This window comes from Protopterus annectens, chromosome 5.part1 (assembly GCF_019279795.1).
Source record: "Protopterus annectens isolate FY-2018-M chromosome 5.part1, PAN1.0, whole genome shotgun sequence".
NCBI lineage: Eukaryota > Metazoa > Chordata > Ceratodontiformes > Protopteridae > Protopterus > Protopterus annectens.
Window position 1 is genome coordinate 566921933 of NC_056736.1, and position 22528 is coordinate 566944460.

The window sequence follows — 22528 nt, forward strand, 5'->3', positions numbered from 1 at the left end:
ATTTTTTTATATATATATATATATATATATATATATATATATATATATATATATATCCTTGATCGTATTAACTTCTTTGAAAGCAGTTACCGAAGTAAGAGATAGTGGCTGTAAAGCATATACAGCTTATATCAGTCTGGCCAAATACTGTTACCTGTGCAAGTATTGTTAACAAACTTGTAGACCTGAATATAAGTCTGTTGCTTGGTAGATAGCTAATTGGTTGATTTGTGCAGTTAAAGTGGAGATACCTCTTCTGATAGTAAAAAAAATGAATCATGGGGGTCCCACAAAGCTGAGGGCTGGGCCTTCAGTTCAGCATTTACTTCTTAGTCTATCAAGCCAGTACCCTGGCCTGCAGTTTTCCGTTTGTAGAGTACTGCAAACTGTTATTTGATCGACTACTGATAGTATATTTACTCCAGTGGAGCTTAATTGTGCCAAACATCTGTGCAAGGATAACATTGTCAAATTAAATAATAAAAAAAAATAGTAGTAGTATAGTTCAATTTGCTGCACACTTTTCTGCAAACTACCACCTAGATTAACCCCCCCCCCCCAACATGGACGTTGTCATGAGGGATCTTTGTACCTTTGTTGATAACTCCATATCCTTTGACCTTCATGTCTTGTAGCAGTTAAGTCATTTATCTGGCCCATGTAATCTCCATGGTTAATTTCTTGTAGATATGAAGAAGTCTTGTTTCTCTACTCATCTGTCATCAGAATTTCCCATTTAGTTTGTTCCTGTTAAAATATATTTCTCGACTCTGGACACCTCAGATTCTCACCTAAAAAGATTACTGGCCGAAAGACCCTTTATCTTTTGACTGACTGGCAGAACTCTCCTTGTACTCATTCAGAAGGTATCCATCTTGACCATTCTACATTTGCAGACCAGAAGGTTCCACAAATACCATCTTAAATGCCCTAAGTCTGTATCAGTGAACTACTAACGTAGGTGTCATGATAGAAACATCCCAACACAGTCTCCACCTGATAACAAACTTTCTCTACATGTTTGACAAAGTAGTAGCAGCCTTGCCCCTTTGAAGGTAATCTGTACATTTGAATGTATAGCTGTAAATTCTCACTAGGCTTGTTATGGATTGCCTTGCTTGAGGTCGGGAAGAAACTTCATGAATATGGTTTTACTGGCTGTGTTAATAATGGTATGAATACTGGTTGACTACATCATCCAGTGGACATATGAGGCAGATGTCTTACCACCGACACAGTGTGCTACCCAGTCATATGTACAGGCATAGAGTATGGCAACCAGGTGCCCCTACCTTGGTGTAGTTTTCAGCATTGTAGGAAAACATTCTTGTTGCTAAGTGGAGTCAAATGAATCAATATATGATTAATGTGGTGAAACAGCAGGATTTGTCATTTGCCTGTTGCAATTTTCTAATTTTTGTTGTATTGTTCAGCAGCAATCGGATTGTATCTCCACAGATATTTTTGTGTAAGTCCTGTTTTAAGTACTTTTGAGTCTGTTTTAGTAAGTAGTGCTCTACACTACTGGGGTCTCTCTGTCACAATTTTGAATAGGTCTTTGAATGCATACCTGCAAGAATTTTGTCAAAGTGGAAGTGTTTTCCAAAGTCTGACAGCAATGACTGAGAAACAAAAAAAAAAAATCACTGACTGCTCTTGGGTTTCAATATGGGCATGAAATTTTTGAGAACTGACCTAAGATGATGATGGGGGTTGTATTGTTTCAGGATAAGAGCCGTATACGTTTTCCCACAAGGATTGGCTGTCTTTGAGGACCAGTTCCTCATTTATGCCTGAAGCAGTTTCTGAACGGTCTTCAACCAGTTAATCTAGTTAAATTTCTTCTTTACAAACACACAAGGGTGAACAAATTTTGCATTTGGTGAATTTGAACACAAGTTGGTACCAGTTTGACAGAGTAACACCACTGAGTCTAATTAGTTACTTTTGTCATTTATGAAATTAGGTGACACTTTCTTACTGAATGGCTAACGGCATTGTCTTTAGCTATGAAGAGTGCAGTAAAACTCCCTCGGCCATGTCAGCAGTTATTACTGCAGCCGTCTTGATGTGCCTGCACAAGTGGGTCTGTGAGGCTGCTGCTTGGATGCCCTTTTTCATATTTGCTGCCATTACAAACTGAAATTTCTGTCTAGGGATAAAGCAGCATTCACTTCAGCAGTTGTGTAGGCCATGCTTTGGACTATCCACCCATTGCTGGGAGTTGCGGGTACAGTTCAGTGCTTGGTATTTTCCTGTTCCTGTATGGAATTTCTGCAGCAGTGATGTTTACAATCATGATTCTGGCCATAGCTTATGATGTGCACTTCTTTCTAGAAGCACTGAGACTGGAGATGTCATGGAAGTGAGAAGCATGTCCACTGTGACTTTATTGTTTATGGAACATCCTGACACGTACTCCAGTGATAAAACTGGTACCATTGTGCATGTGTATGTAGTTTGGTTTAATGATTTAAGGTTCATTTAGCATCCACTCAAGCATTTGCTGACCTTCACTTGGATACAAAAAGAGTAGGGCACATGGATGGCTGACAGCTGAAATATATCAGACCAGGCAAATGACATCTGTATTTGCTATTTTTTATTATTGTAATATATTTCTGCAACAGTCATCTTTCCTATTATTTGAAAATCTACTGTTGGTGTGTATGCCAACAGCTGTACTTTCTTGGAATTGTTATACATTAAATGTTTTTCTTACAGAATAAGTATTATAGATTTGTATTAAATTTTGATTTGTAGTTGCAAGATATGGTTTTGAAGACCATTGTGTTTATATGTTTTTCTATGAATGGTCTATATAAGTAGCTGTAAACATGGGCTGGTTTTGAAATTCATTCAGTACTTGTTGATTTGATTCCATCAGTCTCCACTTATGTCATTTGTAGCTTTGAACAGGAGTTACCCAAACTGGATGTTCTTAAATTACTTCTAAAAGATGGCAGTTATTTGCCTAGGTGCAGTAATCAAGTCTTGTCATTCATTGAAGAGATTTGTTTCCGTTCTGGGGAAAAATATAGTTTGTGATGGAAGAAGCACCCAAATTTCTAAACAGATGTTTGGTGAGTGAAACCTGGTGGTGATCACCATTAGGATTTACAGACATTTGTGCTCTCGTACTTGTACTCACTAGGTGAATCTGCAGCCCCTTTGTACTGCTGTTAAAGAGAAGAGAAAGTTGCTCCTAACTCTAAACAGAACTGAAGCCAAAATCAGCGCATTGTAACCAGCCTCTGAGGAGGGCAGCTGATTATATTGCCTTACCTCTCATACATTGTACCCTGCCTCCCTGAGGCTGGCAGCTGATTATATTGCCATACCTCTCATACATTGTACTTTGCCTTTCTGAGGCTGGCAGCTAATTATTGCCGTACCTCTCGTACATTGCACCCATACCTCTCATACATTGTACCTAGCCTCCCTGAGGATGGCAGCTTATTGTATTGCCATACCTTTCATACATTGTACCCTGCCTCCCTGAGGTTGTCAGCTGATTATGTTGTCATACATCTCATAAATTGTACCCAGCCTCCCTGAGGATTGCAGCTGATTGTATTGCCATATCTTTCATACATTTACCCATCCTCCCTAAGGATGGCAGCTGATTATATTGTCATACATTTCGTAAATTGTACCCAGCCTCCCTAAGGATGGCAGCTGATTATATTGCCATATCTCTCATATACACACACACACACACAGTTTGTCTTACTTGAATTTCTGGCATATTTCCAGAACTCCTCAAACACTCATTCATTCTTCCCTTACCAAAGACTAGCAAAAGACTGTTGTCCCATATCTAACATTTGCTCACTTTAAAAATCTTTGAAAAAATATATAGAAATATTTGAGTATATAAATAAGTATGGCCTTTTATGTGCTTAACAACACTGTTTCAGAAATGGCTTTAGCACTATGACAGCATTGCACACTGGCACATGCATCCTATACTAGAAAGTATTCTGATGGATGACCTATTTATTGATCTTGCAAGGACATGCATTGTTATTTAATAAACTCTGAAAGCTTAACTTTCACATCCTTGTGGTTAATTATTCAAAATAACCTAAAAGACAGAACTTTTCAAGTTTATTCTCATAAGACACACTGTAACACATGCATATATGTTTGTGTTTCACTGTTGCAGTCCTAACCAATGGGTTATCTGGCTCCTAGTAGACCTCCATCGGCCAGAATACCAAAGGTAAGGAATAATTGTCGGCTGTAGACGTCAGGGCATCCTATACAAAAGGAGGCAGCCGACGTCACTTCCTCAGTCTTCCTTGCCGTGGAGTCCGAAGCAGAAGCATTTCTTGCACGAGTGCCGATTGGCAGTTTACCTTTTTTGTTTCTGACTACACAGTTGAAGTCAACCACAGATAAAGTACCCCGTTGGTGATCTTCTTTTCTTGCCTTAAATGTCAGAAAAAGGTCAATAATTGTCTTACCTGTGGAAAGCAGATTCCCCATAGAGATTTTCATTCCTGTTGTATTTGTTTAGGTCTTGACCACGACGTTCCTAATTGTGATCTCTGTGCTTCCTTTAATTCGCGTACTATTCGTCGTCAAGCTAAGCTTTTAGCTAAGCATTTTGGAGTTTGGCCTAAGTTTGCCGGTATGGCGTCCACTGGTCTTCAGGCTTTGGATATCTCCAAGAAACGTAAGGAATTAGGACTGCGACAGGCTCTCGAAGGTCAAGTCCTTGGTTGATAAGTTGGTAATCAGTCATGCGATAGCCAGTGAGGCGCCTTTGCAGACCCTGCAGCCCGCAAATTTTCAACCGCAGGCCTCAGTTGAGACCATTTTAGAGGGCCTCAGGCTTCCATTTTTGCCTTCCGACCTTCCACCTGTTGCCTCTTCATCTGGATTCGGAGCCGTGAAGCTGAATCCGGTGTCAGAGACCTCCATTCTTCGTTCAGACAGCAAGTTCATACCAACTACTTCAGCTGCAACTTCGGCAGTTGCCAGGCCTCCCGAGTCCTTTAGACTTGCAGGTAAATCTTCCAGTCATAAGCCTGTGAAGAAGCAGGCTCCAGTTTCCTCTCGTTCCACTCATTCTCAAATGGTTAAATTGGCTGATGACCTTTTGACTCTTATTGGGGGTTCACAGCCTCCTCCTTCAAAAAGAGGTAGGGATGCCTCTCTTGAGGCTTTGTTCTTTTCAGGTTCTGATACTTCTAGCATTTCTGTTGATGAAGAGGAAGTTTCTCAGGCTTTTTTTCCTTTTGAGGATTCAGACGCAGAGGAGTCCATCCCTTCTGCTTCTCTTCCAGAAGATTTATCTTTTGGTGATACTTAATATACTCTCAGGGAACATTTTAAATGGGAAAGTCAGGATTATTCCCTTTCTAAGAAAAGGATTAGGAAGTTTTTGGATTTGCCTCAGCATAAGCCTTTTGTTATTCCTCCTGTGTTGGAAGTGGTTGATTTATGTTTTTCTGGAAAATTCCTTGACTCCAAATTCGGTTCCTCCTGCTCCCAGGAAACCTGACAAGGTACTATAGAGTACCTGATTCTCATTTATTTTCAGGAATCCGTTGGCTGATCCAGAGGTTATTTCTCAAGGCCCTAAAGGAGTTAAGGCCACTGTTACTAAAAATCCTGTTCCTTTTGGCAGGGAATCTAGGAACCTAGATAGGTGGGGTAAAAAGGTTTATACCTCTGCCACTCTTACTATTAGGTCTACTAATTGTCTCTTTCATATGCTGAAGTACCAGCAGCACACCTTGGAAGCTATTAAGTCTAGGATAACAAGTGTGCCTCAGTTGGCGATGAGTAAGGATATGCAGGATTTGCTGAATTCTGCTAGTCTTGTCAGTAAATATTCATTACATTGTGATTTTGACATTCTAGAAGCCTCCTGTAGGGCTATGGCTACCGGCTCTGTTATCAGAAGGCACGCTTGGCTCAGGGAGCAGCCTCTACCAGAGCCTGTCAAGGCTAAGCTTTTAGATGTACCTTTGCATAAGGACAGTCTTTTTGGCAGCAAAGCAGAGGAAGTGCTCAAGAAGATGGAAGACAAGGCCAAGTCCATGCAGACAGACGTTCTGCAAGTTCATCCTCCTCGCTTTAGCAGGAATTACCCTTCTAATAGTTGGATGTTCCCTGATACCAGCAGACAGAGCCATTCTAGGACTAGAGGTTACAAATCTTCTAGGGGACAGATGGCTAACCCTCAAATGTCTAAGCGTTGGCAGGCTTCCTCTTCCAAAGCGGGAAGTTCTAAGCCTGCATCTCAATCTAAACATTCTCAATGACTCTGTCCAACTTCTGCCTGTTCTTGCCTGCCCGGAGAGTCCTTTAGGGGAGAAGGTTGGCCCTTTTTACAAATGTCTGGGCCAGCATCACAGACTACAAATGGGTACTCAGAGCTGTATCCCTAGGACACAAGTTTTCTTTCCACACCTTTCCAGTACCCAAAGGATTCCCGGACGCTCCTCCAAACCAAAGGGCAGAAGTAGAAAAGCAAATTTTGTCTGTTACTTCTGGGAGCTATAGAATCAGTTCCTGCTTAGCAGGTAGGCTAGGGTTTCTATTCCAGACTTTTCCTAGTTCCAAAAAAAAAAAAGGCACCTGGCGTCCTATCCTAGATCTATCCATCCTGAACTCTTTCTTGATAATTCCAAAGTTCAAAATGCTCACTCTGCATCAGTTGCTGCCAATGTTAGAAAAGGATTCCTGACTGATAACATTGGATCTCAAAGAAGATTATCTGCATATCCCTGTCAGGGAAAGTTGCAGGCAATACCTTCATTTCAGGGTGGGCAAGCAACATTATCAATTCTCTTCGCTGCCCTTTGCCTTATTCTACTGCTCCCAGAGTTTTCACAAAGTGCCTGGCTCCAGTCATTGCTTTTTGCAGGCAGAAGAAAGTTCAGATTTATCCATACTTGGACGACTGTCTAATTCAAGCAAATTCTCAGGAACAGTTGTTAAAGGATCTAGACTTTGTAAGGACTATTCTCTCTTCCCTGGGTTACACTCTCAACGTGGAAAAATCAAAAATGGTGCCATACAAAGAGAGACCATTCTGGGAGCGAGTCTGAACACAGCTGCCCAGATGATACATCTCACCCAGGAGAAGCAGACAACTCTTTCAGTTTACTTCAAGGACTTGGCATGCCTGTCCCAAGCTCCCTGCAAGGAAATACCTGCAACCTCTGGGATTCATGGCCTTTTGCATTCTCATGATTCCGTATGCAAGACTGCAATGGTACCTCAAGAACATATGGTGTCGACACACACAGGACCTGGATGTGATAATTCCTCTGCTTCCATGTCTGCAGACAGAGTTTCTATGGTGGGCAACAGCCTGGCTACAGAACAAAGGCATGCCTTTTCGCCCACCCCTGGCCACTCAGGTTCTTACTACAGACGCATCGGACTCCGCCTGGAGAGCTCATCTGGATGGGAGATGCATACAGGGAAGTTGGAATGCCCAGCATATGTACCTGCACATAAATTTAAAGGAGTTGATGGCAGTCCAGCAGGCCTTACTAGCTTTCAAGCATCTTTCTCCAGGGACCCTGCTTGTCAGGACAGACAGCACCGCAGTCATGTGGTACATCAACAAGCAGGGAGGGATTCATTCTTATCCTGTGCAGACAAAGCATGAGTCTTTGGTCCATAGAAGCATCCCTGGGCCTGCATCTCCTTGTTCAGTTTCTTCCAGGAATGCTCAATGTGTTGGCAGATCAGTTGAGCAGACAGACCCTGGATCCTCACGAGTGGCAGCTGAACAGAGCAGTTTTTTCCAGCATCATTCAACATTGGGGCACTCCTCAAGTGAATCTCTCCTCTCCAGACAACCATCTTCTACCTCTTTTTTGCACCAGACAGCATCACAGCAGAGCCTGGAAAGTGGATGCTCTGTCCTTCCCTTGGACGCTGCTGTCAGTTTACGCCTTCCCTCCTCTTCCCAGAGTATTATTGAAGATCAGGGACGAACGACCAAGGACTATTCTCATAGCTCCGGACTGGCCCAGGCAACATTGGTATCCACTGCTTCGCAGTCTCTCTGTTTCCTCCTTGGCATCTTCCTCTGAAGCCAGATCTTTTGGTTCAGGAAGGGGGAAACATTCTACATCCTCATCTTCAGTCTCTCCATTTGGCAGCATGGCTCATTGTATGACTCCTTCCTTTTCTTCTTCCATTTCCCAGCAGGTGGTTGACATGCTACGGGAGGCCAGGAGGCCTAGCACTAGAAAGTCTTGTGCTGGTAAATGGGAAAGATTCTTTCTTTGGATGCAGGCTAGAGGGGAATCTTCTTCTCAGCCTACCCTTCCTCTGATCCTGAAATACCTGGCTGATTTGTTTCAGGGTGGTCTTTCTTTTTTCTCTATCAAGATCCATGCTTCAGCCATTTCTGCTCCTTGTTCTTTTAAAGAACCCATTTTCTCTCATCCTCTGATGAAAATGTTTCTCAGAGGTGCTTGCAATTTAAAACCTCCCAGAAGAGCACCTACTCCAGCCTGGGATCTTAATTTTGTTCTGGAGAAACTTGCTGTTCCTCCTTTTCAGCCAGCTGCCACTGCAGATTTAAAGTTTCTCTTGTGGAAGACTGCCTTCCTCTTGGCTATAACTTCAGCAAGGATGGTTTCAGAGCTGCATGCTTTGATGGCTGTGGAGCTTTTACTTATTTTCCATCCAGATAGGGTCTCTCTGAGAACCAACCCCTCTTTTATGCCTAAGGTGGTTTCTAGCCTGACTCTTAATCAGTCCATACACCTTCCTACCTTCTTTCCTAAGCCTCGAACTAGAGATGAGAGAATCCTACATTCTCTTGATGTGCAGACAGCTCAGGTTTTACATGGACAGGACTAAAGACCTTTGGAAATCAGCACAGTTATTGGTCAGCTTTGCCCCTGGAGCCCAGGGCAAGGCTATTTCAAAGCAAACCATCTCTAAATGGATTGCTCATTGTATTACTTTTTGTTATTCCTTTCATGGCAAGGTTCCTCCTCAAGGGGTTAGGACTCACTCAACTAGAGCAACTTCCATTTCTGCAGCTTTTTTTAAGGGGTGCCCCTACTAAAGACATTTTGGAGGCTGCCACATGGTTTTCTGTTCACACTTCACAAAGCATTATAATTTGCCTTTGTTTTCAAGAGTCAGGGCAGGGTTTGCCACTGCTGTTCTGCAGGGTATTCTCTCCAATCCTCGATTCTGTTGGTTCCCCTCCCTTTTTTCTGGGCTTTGGTAATCAACCCATTGGTTAGGACTGCAGCAGTGAAACACAAAGGTAGTACAGTTGTGTACACTTACCGTAAATGTAGTTCGAATGTATTCACTGTTGTTTCCTAAGGTACAGGCTAAATTTGGTTTAAGCTTTGTTTTCTGGGGGCTTCTGACTGTTATGGCAAGAAAGACTGAGGAAGTGACGTCAGCTGCCTCCTTTTGTATCGGACGTCCTGACGTCCTATATAACCGACTACAGCTGACGTCATTATTACTTACCTTTGGTATTCTCTCCAATTGAGGGCTACCGGGAGCCAGATAACCCATTTGTTAGGACTGCAACAGTGAATACACTCGAACATCTATATTTATGGTAAGTGTACACAACTGTACTTCACTTGTACCACCCTTTTCTTCAAGTTGTACATATTGCATACACTCACTGGCTAGTGATAAGATTGAAAATGTATCCCTAACAAAATGTATAGGGGAAAACACAAAACATAGAAAACATGCTGAATAAAGGTCAAACTAATAACAGAGATGTGCAATATTGCCTTTAATTCTAATAATCCACCTCTTCATTCTGTGCCAAACACTGTCCCTGCTTGAACAAATCCACACTGGCAGAGGTGGTTGCAGTCCAGAGATAGATATAATAATCTTTAATCCTTGAGCATTTTTACTTCTCTTAAGCACTTACTGATTAAAGTTTATTTTCTGTTTACTTCTTGGAGTATTTTGTTGCCTTCGACAGAATAATTGATGTTTAAGTTTAGAAATAAAGTGGGGTAGGATTACCTTTGTGTCTGGAATCGAATTTCCCACAAAAGGAATCACAAGCAACTATTCTTTAATGCATGGGTAAAAACACTGACTTAGCACTCAGTATCAAAATATTAATAAGCTAAATGAATGCAGGCTACATGAAACTGAAAGAAAGCTGCCGATCCTGAAAATAAATGTATTTATTTGACATTTGTTGACTGGGATAGTCTGACTGAGCTTGTGCCCATTTTCAGCAGGTGCCTGGAGAGAAATGTTCCACTATACAAATTATTCAGGTACAATAAATTCACAGTAAAATGTTTGATAAGTACAGAAATTCAATGTACAAAGTATGCAAGTAAGTAAATTCAGAGTGCCAATTGCCCAAATATTAAAGAATTAACAGGAGTAAAGCAAATAAGAAAAAGACAGTAAAATTTGAATACAAAAAAATGAGGAAAGAGGACAAAATGCAGAACGTGTCCGAGATCTTGGAAAAAGATACAACTCAGATGAGTAGTAAGTGTTGGGGTGGTGGAGCAAGCTGTCAAAGAAGTGCAGAAAAATAGATTATAGTAGAAATATATAGGATGATAGAAGACATAGTTGGATAGTGGGGAAACAGGAGGAAGAAGGGAAGAAAATTAAGGAGGGGATAAAAGGACAGGATGAGAGAAGGAAGGGAAGATTTCAGGTGGGATGGTTGTAGGGACATCTCCAGGTACTGAAAAGATAATTTCTGAGAGATGTCTTGAATTCATGAGCATGGGTGACACTTCTAAGGGCTATGGGAAACGTATTCCAAGATAGAGCTGGAAGTTTTGCCCAAAGAATTTTTTTTTCGTTTATGAATTTGTAAGAGATATTGGTAAGAGCTTCTAAGGGTGCATGGTGGGTTATAGATGGAGACGAGAGAGACTATGCTAGGACAAGAGGGATTGTTTAGGAGAGTGTGAATGAATAGGAGTTGAGTAAATAAGAGTTGGTTGTGAAACTTTAACAAGCTGAGAAATTGAAGAGCAAGACAGTGGTGTGATTTTGGAGGGAGGTTGGCTGCAAATCTGGCTACTTTGTTATAAGTGGTTTTGAGTTTAGATAGTAGGGAAGACTGTAAGTTATGATTTGAGAGCTGTAGAAGAGATTGGGTAGAAGATGAGCCTGGCGAAGTGAAATTCTGGAGCTTGGGGTAAGGAACCTTTTTTTTTTTTTCTATAAAGTAGGCTGAGCTTTTGATGGGTTTTCTTAATACAGTGGTGTACATGGAGGTCGATGATCACTCCAAAAAGTTTTGTGTGGGATTCAGGTGTAACTAATAGTGTTGTGTAGTGAAGTGATAGTAAATGAAGATTTAAGAAGGCAGAGAGATTTGGGTAGGAATAGGAGTTTTGTCTGTTTTAGGGTTTAGTATAAATTGGTTATTAGCCAAGTTTCAGTTAGATTAAAAGAGGTTTGAGTTAGGATGAGTAGTTCAGAGGGGTTGTCAGCAATGATGGTGGTGGTAGTGGAGTCATCTGCATATTGTATGAAGGATGACCGAGGACAGGATGTGTGCAGTTAGTAAAAATCTTAAGAAGGGGGCCAAGGATTGAGCCTTGAGGGACACATTTTTATGGGGAGAAAGAGAGATAGAGCATAGAGCCATTTGACAGATTGCTGTCTGTTAGTGAGGCAGCTGGCGAACCAGGAGATAGTTGCAGGGGAGAGGTTTAGTTGAGAAAGTTTAGAGAGGAGGATGGGGTTGGGAGACTGTGTTAAAGGCTTTGGAGAGGTCTAAAAAGAGGCATGACACCATTTTATTGTCTCTGGCTTGGGAGATAGTAAAGGAAATGAGAGTGATGGTGGGTACTGTGTATGCTAAGCCCTTTCAGATTTTGCAACTAACCCAGACCGCATTTGAATGTTGACATATCTTAGGAATAAAAAGATTTTTGTATCTACACGCCTGGCTAACCTTAACTGAGTAATGATTAGTGCAGTTCTGCAGTAACACATTTCGCTGCGGTTTGTGCCCATGCTTCAGCCTTGTGTTATTGGGAAGGGTACTAGAGAAGCAAGTGCATAGCCATCACAAGTCAAAGATGAAGTCTTATCAAAACCTACATGAAATTAGATTTCGAAAATAGCATTAAGATCTGAAGATAGTTATTCATTGCTAGCTATTCAGAAGACTACCAAAAAAAAAATCAAATCATAATCTGAGAAGTGGAGGAGATTATGAACTAGAGGGAAAAAATTGCTGACCTTCATCTTGGCTGGCTGCCTCTCTGCTGTCAGTCCCAGCTTTGTGAACAGGCATCATGAAGAACTGGAGTGTTGGACCATGGACTGATTTTCAGTTTAAATCCGGGAGTTCTAGCCAAATTAGAACACTTGAAATCACGGAGTACTACATCTTCACAACCCCCTGAAGCTTGCCACTTACTGCATTAGTTAAAGATGGGGAAAACCCATGCTTTCCACCCATGTGGAAAAAAACATCTTATTCTGTTACAGTTTCAAGGACCTGAACAGGATGCATCTCTGATTGCCAAGTTATAACCCTTTGCTTTGTGTAAAAAATTTAATTTTGGGTTGGGAAAGTCATCCTTGTAAAGTTATTTTATCTCTGAAGTATAATGTTCCTTGCTTTTTAAGCAGTCATGCACCAAAGTATTGATGATATCATCTTTTGTGTTGCTGTGACATGTCCTAGTTTGCAGTCTGATTTTTCTGATCTGGTAGGAACAGGTTGGTACAGCGGGCACATTTTATATTAGTGATGTAAAAGAATAATGTGTATGTGAAGCATGATGCAAGCCCTGAATGTCCGTTTGAATGAGACATATGCTATACTGAGTGTTCATTATTCATTTTAAAGGTATATGTCTTTACATGAAGTAGGCAGGTGATGTTATGTAGGTGAGGAGGTAGAGCAGCATGTTTTTAACGTTTGTATTTATAGTCCTATTTTTTAATAATTAGAAGCTTGTTCCATTTTTATAGAACATGCATATGTAAGTAGACATGCCCGGTTTGTTTTTTTTAAAGTTCTTGTATGTTACATATCTTCATATATACTTGTCTACATGTATTATTTTGTTAAGCTGAGAAAGGCTAGGATAATCCTGTTAGCAATACCCTTGTTCTTGTTTTAAAATGTCAGATACTGAATTGTTATAACATGGTCTTTATTTCTGTCTTAACAGTTTCCATCTCTGTGCAATCAGTACTACAAGTTAATCACTTTTATTTGTGAGATCTTCCCAGAGAAGATAGCACAGCTTCCTGAAGACCTTTTCAAGAGTCTAATATATTCTTTGGAATTAGGGATGACTTTGTATCCTTTAAAGTCTGGAAACATTGTATGTGCCAGTTTTGATTGTCTTCAGTAGGTAAGAATGTATATATATTTTAAATTAGTCGCTTTTGGTATTTTGTGAGACAGGTTAGTGTGCTGCCAGTTGCCACTAAGTTAAGGCAAATATTGTTGCAGATATATAAAGTTGACAGCACAACAGAAATTATTTCAAATGTCTTATTTCTCTTGAAGTTAAATAGAGATCTTAAAACGTTGCATTGCAATACAGTAAAACTGTTAGGCAAGTGTATGTGCATATACTGCATGCAGAAATGTATTTTGTCACCAACTGAATAGTATTGGGACAGGGTATTTATCCACATTGCTGGTGACTTGGTCATTTAATGACCCACACATCAAAGGATGGAGCTGCTTTTGGTTTACTCTAAATTCTCTGGGGAGTGGTCAAGGAATGCTTGCCATAAGTTTGCTGACTAGCAGAGTCTGGACAGTAATCCTTGGTAAACTTCAGAAAAGCGCAAAAAAAAAAGTGGGGGGACATGAGGAACTGCAGCAGAGTCCTCAAGGGTAGGTTATATTTGTGCTGGTGACAACCACACCCACTCAGCAGTGTATGCACACTGACACCCCTTAAATTAAAATAAGAAATGTCCCAGCATTCCTTTGAATAATGTCTTGAAACCAGTATGGACCTTCAAGTCTTTCTTGGCCTCACTGATATATTAGGTTCATAGATTTTTGCTAGGCTAATGACCACCACAGTCTTTATAAGCCTCGCCGTATAACCAGTCCTGTTTTTCCCCTAAATACTGGGCATCCTTTTGGTGGAGTATGCTAATAAGGAGGTAGCCAGCTGTTTTATTAGGAGATATGTTAGTTGAAGATTATTTTACTTACTGTCAACCTCTGTCCCTCAGAGACACAGGGGTCAGACTGGGGTGAATCTGTGATCTCCCATCCAGTGATTGTCTCGTGAATTAGGTCAGGGGTGAACTCTGCTTTGCATGGATGGGGAAGCCTATTCACTAGCATGGGAATCCTGTGAGACATGTCTCTGTCTCTCCAGCATATTCTCTTTGTAACAGATGAAGTTTGGGTTCGTGAGTCTGGTGTTTCTTGTGGTGGTTGTTTTGCAGATGTGCAAGAGATCTGTCAGCGATGGATCCGAGGATGCATTCAATTCCAGGCATAGATAACCCTCAGTACACTGTAGGAGACTGAGTACAGAGATAGGTGGTCAGTGTAGGACAGGGTATTCATACCCTGGAGCCTTCTGGAGCGGAACCTTTCTGGGCATTACATCTTTTGCAAGTGCCTGGTTAGGTACATGCCAAAGAGGGCATTGTACTCAGTGATGGGTTTGATAAGGACTGAATAGAGTGGTATTTTAACTTACTTGGACTTGCATGCCATACACTTGTATAAGTTGGGTAGTGTAGAATGATTTTTATACTGTTTTGGCTACGTGTTGGTCGAGTGTCAGATTACCATGTCTATATGTTCTCAGATCCCCAACTACCTGGTTAACTCTTAGGGGTGTTTTATCAATGGAGTAATTTGCTTGAGTGGACAATTTCTTGAAGGGTGCTGTAATGCACTACTTAGCATTGAGTTTTAATCCATTGCTTGTTAGACCCTCTTGCAGGGCATTAGTATCATTGAGGGAGTCATCTGCGAACTTGGTGAACCAGAGGCCTTTGATGTTAGTTTTGACTTTGTAGTACATGCCAAACAGTAGGGGGCCCAACATGAAGCCCAGGTGTATGCCACTGGTGACCGACCTCTTGGTGGAGGTGGTCTCACCAATCCTGACAACTTGGGTCCTATCTTTTAGTGATCTGGCAATCCAGGGAGTTATGTAGGGATTTATGCATAGTTCAGTGAGTTTGTCAATAATACCTGAGTGGAGTATTATATTAAATGCCTTGGCCAGGTCAAGGTAGTGATGTACACCATTTTCCCATCCTTAATTGCCTTGATGACCCCCTCGAAGAAGTTTACAAGGTTAAGTAGACAAGACTTCCCTTAAAGCCAAACTGGGATGGATCCACTATGTGTAGATTGCCAGTGACCTTATTGAGCATTTCCATGATAAATTGTCTCTGGCTTTGACTATTAGACTTGTCAGATTGATGGTTCTGTAGTTCCCGGGGTCATTTGATGGTCCAGCCTTGTGAAAAGGGATGATTGTTGTGATCCTCCAATCATTTGGTACATAACCTGTTTTGCAGCTGTAGTTGAGTGCTTTAAGTGGTCCTGATAGGTAATGTTTTAGACAATTTAGGTAGTGAGCTGGGATATTGTCTGGGCCCATTGAAGCATTGTTTTGGCCTTGGCAAGCACTGCCCAGGACCTGTTTCCTCTTGATAGTTGGGAGAATATACTAGAAGGAATTTTGTAGGAGGGAGTGGGGGGGGTGAAGGTCAAGCTAAATTTATCAGCCAGTAGGTTTGCTATGTCTTCCTAGTTAGTGAAGATGCTGCCATTTTCCACTAGTTGTGCACACTGCTGAATGTTACCTTTAAGGATGTCCTTCCATATCACTGGTGCAATATTCATGCAAGGGATCTCTTTCTCTTACCAAGGATAGCTCAATGTCTTCCCAGTATACCAAAGCCTTCAGCTCTTATAGGCACCGTACGTCACACACGCTCCATTAGCAAGATGTAGGAAATAAAGATGGTATCTGGACACAAACACTGAGAATTTCTTTGTCGCTATTCCAAATGCCACTATTGTCAGCCAGACTGAATGCCCTTCTGCTGCACTGGTTATCGAGCTGTTTTTTTTTCAGATAAGTGTCTTGCTGGGATTGTTTTCTTTTTTCTTTTTCTTGTTTGGTATTGTGTTGATGCCATCCAGAATGGGAAAATATCAGTGTGGGAGGCAGATTCCCTGTAAAAACCATCACAACCAGTGTCTTTTTTGCTTGGGTGCTTCCCATTATCATAATGCAGTGTTCTGTCTCCCAGGCATTTGTGCCTAAGACCCTACATAGTCATCTCTCCTCTTTGACCATATACCATGCAAACCAACATCTTAAGCTGTTGGCTCAGGGTGCTGTGACGGAATCCTTCTGTCCCAAGGAACAGCCATCTGCCAAGAAGCCAAAATATCAGGTCTGTTATGGCTGCTCCCCAGCCTCCCCCAAATGTCTTTCTAAAGGCTAGTGAAAGCCCTGAAGATCATCTGATGCTTGCTTTGGATTCCTCTGTCGTAACCTTGTTGGAGGCCAGCATGGATTGGAATTCTCACACTTCCTCGGAGGCTTTTCAAACATCTGTACCTGACATTGAGGGAGAGCCTTGGCGGTTAATGACTGAGGGCGATTCCTCAGATTTTAGTGTGGGAGGAAATTACTGCCACCATTGTCGAATCGCATCAGGCGTCTGACTCTTCGAGTGTTTTGCAAGCATAAGTTCTGCAGAAAAAGAAACAGAAGACAAAGCATATACCTTCTGTTGTAAAGGATCCTCAGAATGAATGGCAAGATTTCACTCTGGGTTTATTTAATGCTTTGATAGCATTAAAGTCTTCTCAAGGGAATCTCTGATGTTCTTTGTGTTTCACTGTTGCAGTCATTACATTTGGGTTATCGCCTGCAGGTAGCCCTCAGCTGGCCTGAATACCAGCGTCTTGGATTCCTGCGTTGGATGCTATCTCTTCTTCCATGACATCAGGCTGTCAGGGGTATAAAACATGCAGCAGATGCCATTACATCAGTCTTTCTTGCTGCACAGTGCCCAAAGCAGAAGCAGTTCGCAAGTGCCGGTCGGCCGACTCCTGAAATTTTCGTTTGAGTTTCAGAACTGAAGTCTTCAAAAAAGCTAGGTACCCCATTGGAGATCCTTTTTCTTGCTCTTAACCGATGTCAGTAAAAGTTAACATTTGTCTTACCTGTGGAAAGCAAATACCTCATAAAGATTTTCATTCGTACTGCATTCCTTGTCTAGGCCCAGACCACCCCGTCCCTCGCTGTCGATTTTGTGCCTTATTCAACCCCCGAACTATTCATCGTTGGTCTATTTTTGCAGCAAATTATTTTGGTACTCGGTATAACTATCCAGAAATGGCTTCAGTAAGTCATCCGACTACCAATATTCCGAAAAAAGTAAGGATAAAGACAGACACAGACTGCATAGGTCCAAAACTGCCGACGACACTTCCGTTAAGCTAGTTGCCAGTCTGCCGGTACTCAGTGAGGCACTTTCGCAGGCCCTGATAACCCGCTACTTCAGATTCACATGCCTCTACTGAGACCCATTCGGAGTCCAGTATGCCGTGAGATGCTTCTTCGATTATGGAACCTGCAGATGTCTCTACCTTGGATGGGTCTGGAGCCGTTGTGCAGACACCGACGTCTGAGAGTGTAGTCAGGCCTACAGACTTGCATTTTAAACCGACACCATATTCTTCATCCAGGCCTAAAACTCAACCCACACCTAGAAAACCAATGTCCAAATCGCATGGTCAGGCCCATATGCCTTAAAAATGAATGCTTAGAATGGCTGAGGACCTTATTACTTTAATTAGGGGAAGCCAGCTTTCCCCCTCTGAGACCTAGAACTGATTTTTCCTTCTGATTCTTCTGATCAGTATTCTGATATTTCTGTTTCTTCTGATTACCAGGATTTGCCCTTATCTACCTATAAGGATTCTGATGCAGAGGATTCCATTCCCTCTGCTTTCCCTCCAGAAAATTTTTCTTTTGGTGAAACTTTGCACACTCTTGGGTAGCATTTCCGCTGGGAAAGTCAGGATTACTCTGACTCCAAAAAGAGGCTTAGGGAATTCTTACTCCTACCTCAACACAGGCCTTTAGCTATCCCTCCTGTACTAGACATTGTAGATGATGCCTCTTGGAATCTAGCCTGTCCCCAGGCACTTTATTTCCAGCTCCCCGAAAACCTTGCAGGTATAACAGAGTACCTGACTCTCTCGAGTTTCTCTTCAAGAATCCTACTGCAGATCCAGAGACCATTTCCCAAGGTCCAAAGGGCTTTAAGGCTACTGCTGCCAAAAATCCTAACCCATCTGATAGAGATTCTAGAGCCTTGGACAGATGGGGCAAGAAGGTATACTCTTCTGCTACTGTGGCCATTAGGGATTTAAATTGCCAGTTTCATATGTTAAAGTACCAGCAGCATATTATGGGAATACTTAAACAGAAAATGATATTGATTCCTGACTGTGCTGAACACACACAATTACAGGATTTAATGCATTCTGCTGAACAAGTTGGTAAACATACTTTGCAGTGTGGTTTTGACTGTTTAGAAGCATCTTGCAGGGCTGCTGCTGTCACTGCGTCTGTACTTAGAAGGCTTGCTTGGTTTAAGGAGCAAAACTTGCCAGATCATGTTAAAGCTAAATTACTGGATACTCTCTTAAACCAAGACTGCCTATTTGGCAACAAAGCAGAAGTTGTCCTCAAAAAGATTGAGGAAAAAGCTAATCTATGCAAACTGTTAAAGATTTCCTGCAAGTACAGCCTCCCAGATTTAATAGGCATTGGCCTTCAAAGAATTGGACCTTTCCAGTCTCTTCCAGGCCTTCTCAGTTCAAACCCAGGAACAGCAGACCACTTAGGTTACAGTCTCAGGCTACGCACAGACCTAAGCAGTGGGGGGTTCCCACTTCCAAAGCAGGAAGTAGTAAGACACCCCCCATGGAAAAATGTCAGAATGACTTGACCTTAACTCTTCCAAGCCCTGCTAAACTGCCTGCTCCCCTAGGAGGAAAGCTCACCCTGCATGAAAAAAACTAGAAACTCTACCCAGGATAAATGGATTTTTAAATTTAGTTTTCCAAGGATACAAATTCCACTTCCACTCCCTACCAACCCCCAAATCAGTGGGCAAAGGCTCACCAGCAGGTTCTCTCTCTAAGTATCAGGGCTATTCAACCTGTCCCAGCAGAAGAAAGGGGACAAGGTTTTTATTCGAGACTTTTCCTGGTACCCAGAAAAGACAACTCATGGCATCCTATCCTGGACCTCTCTATTCTAAACACCTTTTTGGTAATCCCAAAATTCAAAATGCTAACACTTCAACAGCTGCTTCCTATGCTAGGCAAAGATGCCTGGTTGGTAACCTTAGACTTGAAGCTTAGCTGCACATTCCAATAAGGGAATCTTGCAGGAAATGCCTACGCTTCAGGGCAGGCTCCATGCACGGTCAGTCCTCTGCACTTCTCTTTGGCTTATCTACTGTGCTCAGGGTTTTCACAAAGTGTCTAGCTCCAGCCATTGCATTTTGCAGGCAGAGACATTTTCAAGTATACCCATACCTGGACGATTGTCTGATTCAGGCAGAAAGCCAGGACTTGCTATTAAAGCATCTGACATTCGTAAAGAAGCTTCTAACCTCACTGGGGTACACCATAAATGAAAACAAATCTCACCTAGTACCCTGCCAACAGATTGTATTCTTGGGAGCAAGCTTGAACACAACTTCCCAGATGGCTTTCCTTACTCCAGAGAAACAAGTTTATTTGACAACCTACTTCAAACTACTAACCACAAAGACCCAGCTATCTGCAAGGACAATTCTGCAAGCCCTGGGGTTCATGGCCTCTTGCATTGTACTAATTCCATATGCAAGACTGCATATGAGGAAACTACAATGGTATCTAAAAAGCTTATGGTGCCAACATTCTCAGGACCTGGAATCAATGATTCCTATCTTTCCTTGTATAAAGACAGAGTTCCTTTGGTGGGCAGAGGCTGGCTACCACAACAAAGGGTCCCTTTCACTCTACCCCCTGCCGCCCAAACCCTAACAGACGCATCAGACTATGCATGGGGGCTCACTTGGCAGGGCAGTGCATTCAGGGCAAATGGAACCCGAGACAGATGCATCTGCATATCAACCAAAAAGAAATGTTAGCTGTACAGAATTCCCTGACAGCCTTCCAGGACCACATTCATCTAGGACGGTTATTGGTAAAGACAGACAAACACCACAGTTATGTGGTACATAAACAAGCAGGGGGTAACCCACTCATACCCTCTCTGCAGACTAGCCATGGCTCTGTGGAACACAGCCTTGAGCTACCAAGTGCATTTACAGGCTCAATTCCTGCCAGGCAAGCTAAATTTTCTGGCAGATGACCTAACCAGAAATCTCATGAACCCACACAAATGGAAACTGAAACCAAAAATATTCAACCTCTTGAGGAACAAATGGGAGGACTCCAGAGATAGACCTGTTTGCCTCCCCTAGGAACTACCAATTGGACAAATTCTGCACAAGGACTTCGCACAGTCGAGCTTGGAAAGTGGATGCCCTGTCCTTTACCTGGGAAAGCCCCTTGGTTTATGCCTTTCCCCACTCTACCGCTCCTCTCAAAGGTTCTGCTAAAGATCAAACAGGACAAGCCAAGGACAATACTGATTGCACCAGACTGGCCACGCCAGCATTGGTACCCCCTGTTGCGCAGTATGATACTGCTGGAGCCATGGAACCTACCTCAGACACCTTCCCTGCTCTCCCATCAGGCGGGCCAGATTCTGCACCATCAGCTTCAAACGCTGAATCTTGCAGCCTGGCTTATTCCTTGAGCTTTCCAATGGCATCCCTCAGTAAGCAGGTACTAGATGTCATTCTGGAAGCAAGGAGGCCTAGTACTAGAAAAAGATACTGTTCCTGGAGCCAGACTCAGAGGATGGGCACAACAGTACCCAGCTTACGTCGTATATACTTCAGTACTTAACAGAAATGCTGCACAAGGGCCTATCCATCTCATCAATAAAAATTCATGCCTCTGCCATTTCAGCACATTATAACACTGAACCACCCCTCTTCTCTCAGCCCCTGCTAAAGCAATTCCTCAGAGGGGCTAAATTTTAAGACCCCCCAGGACAGCCCGTACTCCAGCCTGGGACCTTAACTTTGTATTGGAAAAGCTCACTCTCTCTCCTTTTGAGCCAGCTGCAACTCCAGATTTAAAATTCCTTTCTTGGAAAACAGCCTTCCTTCCAGCCGTCACTTCAGCAAGAAGGATGTCTGAATTACAGCCCCTCATGGCAGTGGAGCCCTTCATTATCTTCCATGCAGACAGGGTTTCCCTCAGGACCATTCCTTTATGCCCAAGGTGGTGTCTAGTGTGGCCCTAAATCAGTCCATTCATTTGCCTACCTTTTTCCTGAATCCACAAAACAAAGAATGAATACTGCACTCTTTGGATGTGCACAGACAACTTAGATTTTATTTGGACAGGACTACACCTCTCAGAAAATCTGAACAGCTGCTAGTTGGCTTTGTTGCAGGGGCAGAGGGGAAGGCCATTTCAACGCAAACCATTTCTAAATGGATAGCCCATTGCATTAATTTCTGCTATAAGCACCATGGGAAACCTACCCCACAGGGGATAAGATCACATTCCACCAGGGCTGCATCTACTGCTACAGCCTTTCTCAGCGGAGCTCCTACCACGGACATGCTGGAAGCTGCAACTTGGAGCCCTGTGCATACATTCACCAAGCATTACCACATGTCTATTTTTTCTAAATCCAGAGCTGGTTTTGCCACTGCAGTCTTGCATGGCTTAATAGTTGGCCCTAATACTCTAACTTCCTCCTCCCGTCCTTAGCTTTGGGAATCAACCCAAATGTAATGACTGCAACAGTGAAACACGAAGAACATAGTACAGTTGTGTACACTTACCATAAATGTAGATGTCTGAGTGTATTCACTGTTGCAGTCCTGGTTACCTTCCCTCCAGCCCTCTTCTCTTGGCTCTACCTTTCCTTCTTGTTTGATGTATTTAAGCTTTCTGGTGTATTTGCTTTTTGATGGAGGTGTGCCATAACATATAATTGCTTCCCATTGTGGGGGCACCTGACATCTGGGGCAAGAAAAACTAATGTAATGGCATCAGCTGCGTGTTGTATACCCCTGATGACCTGAGGTCATGGAAGAAGAGACAGCATCCGATGCAGGAATCCAAGACTCTGGTATTCAGGCCGGCTGAGGGCTACCTGCAGGCAGATAACGCATATGTGATGACTGCAACAGTGAATACACTTGAACGTCTACATTTATGGTAAGTGTAAACAACTGTACTTTCTGGCACTCTTAGTGTGAAAAAGGGCTTGGCAGTTGAAACATTTATAAGCAGGGTCCTGGGAAATTAACCATTTTATAGGCTACCTTTGTTCATGAGAGACATAGGTGACAAAGCAAGAGTGAAAAGGAGTGAGAGAGACTGTTAGATAAGCCAGTCTTACCTATCACTATAATTCAGACACAGTCATGGCAGCTG

The 22528-nt window shown here is 42.4% G+C and overlaps 1 protein-coding gene across 1 annotated transcript in view; it reads left to right on the plus strand.

Moving 5' to 3' along the window:
- Positions 1-22528, plus strand: part of XPO4 (exportin 4) — a 1500264-nt gene that overhangs the window by 1342713 nt on the left and 135023 nt on the right. Inside the window, exon 26 of the mRNA XM_044073186.1 lies at positions 13152-13282. Coding sequence (XP_043929121.1) covers positions 13152-13282 — 131 coding nt within the window. The remainder of the gene's footprint in view (positions 1-13151; positions 13283-22528) is intronic.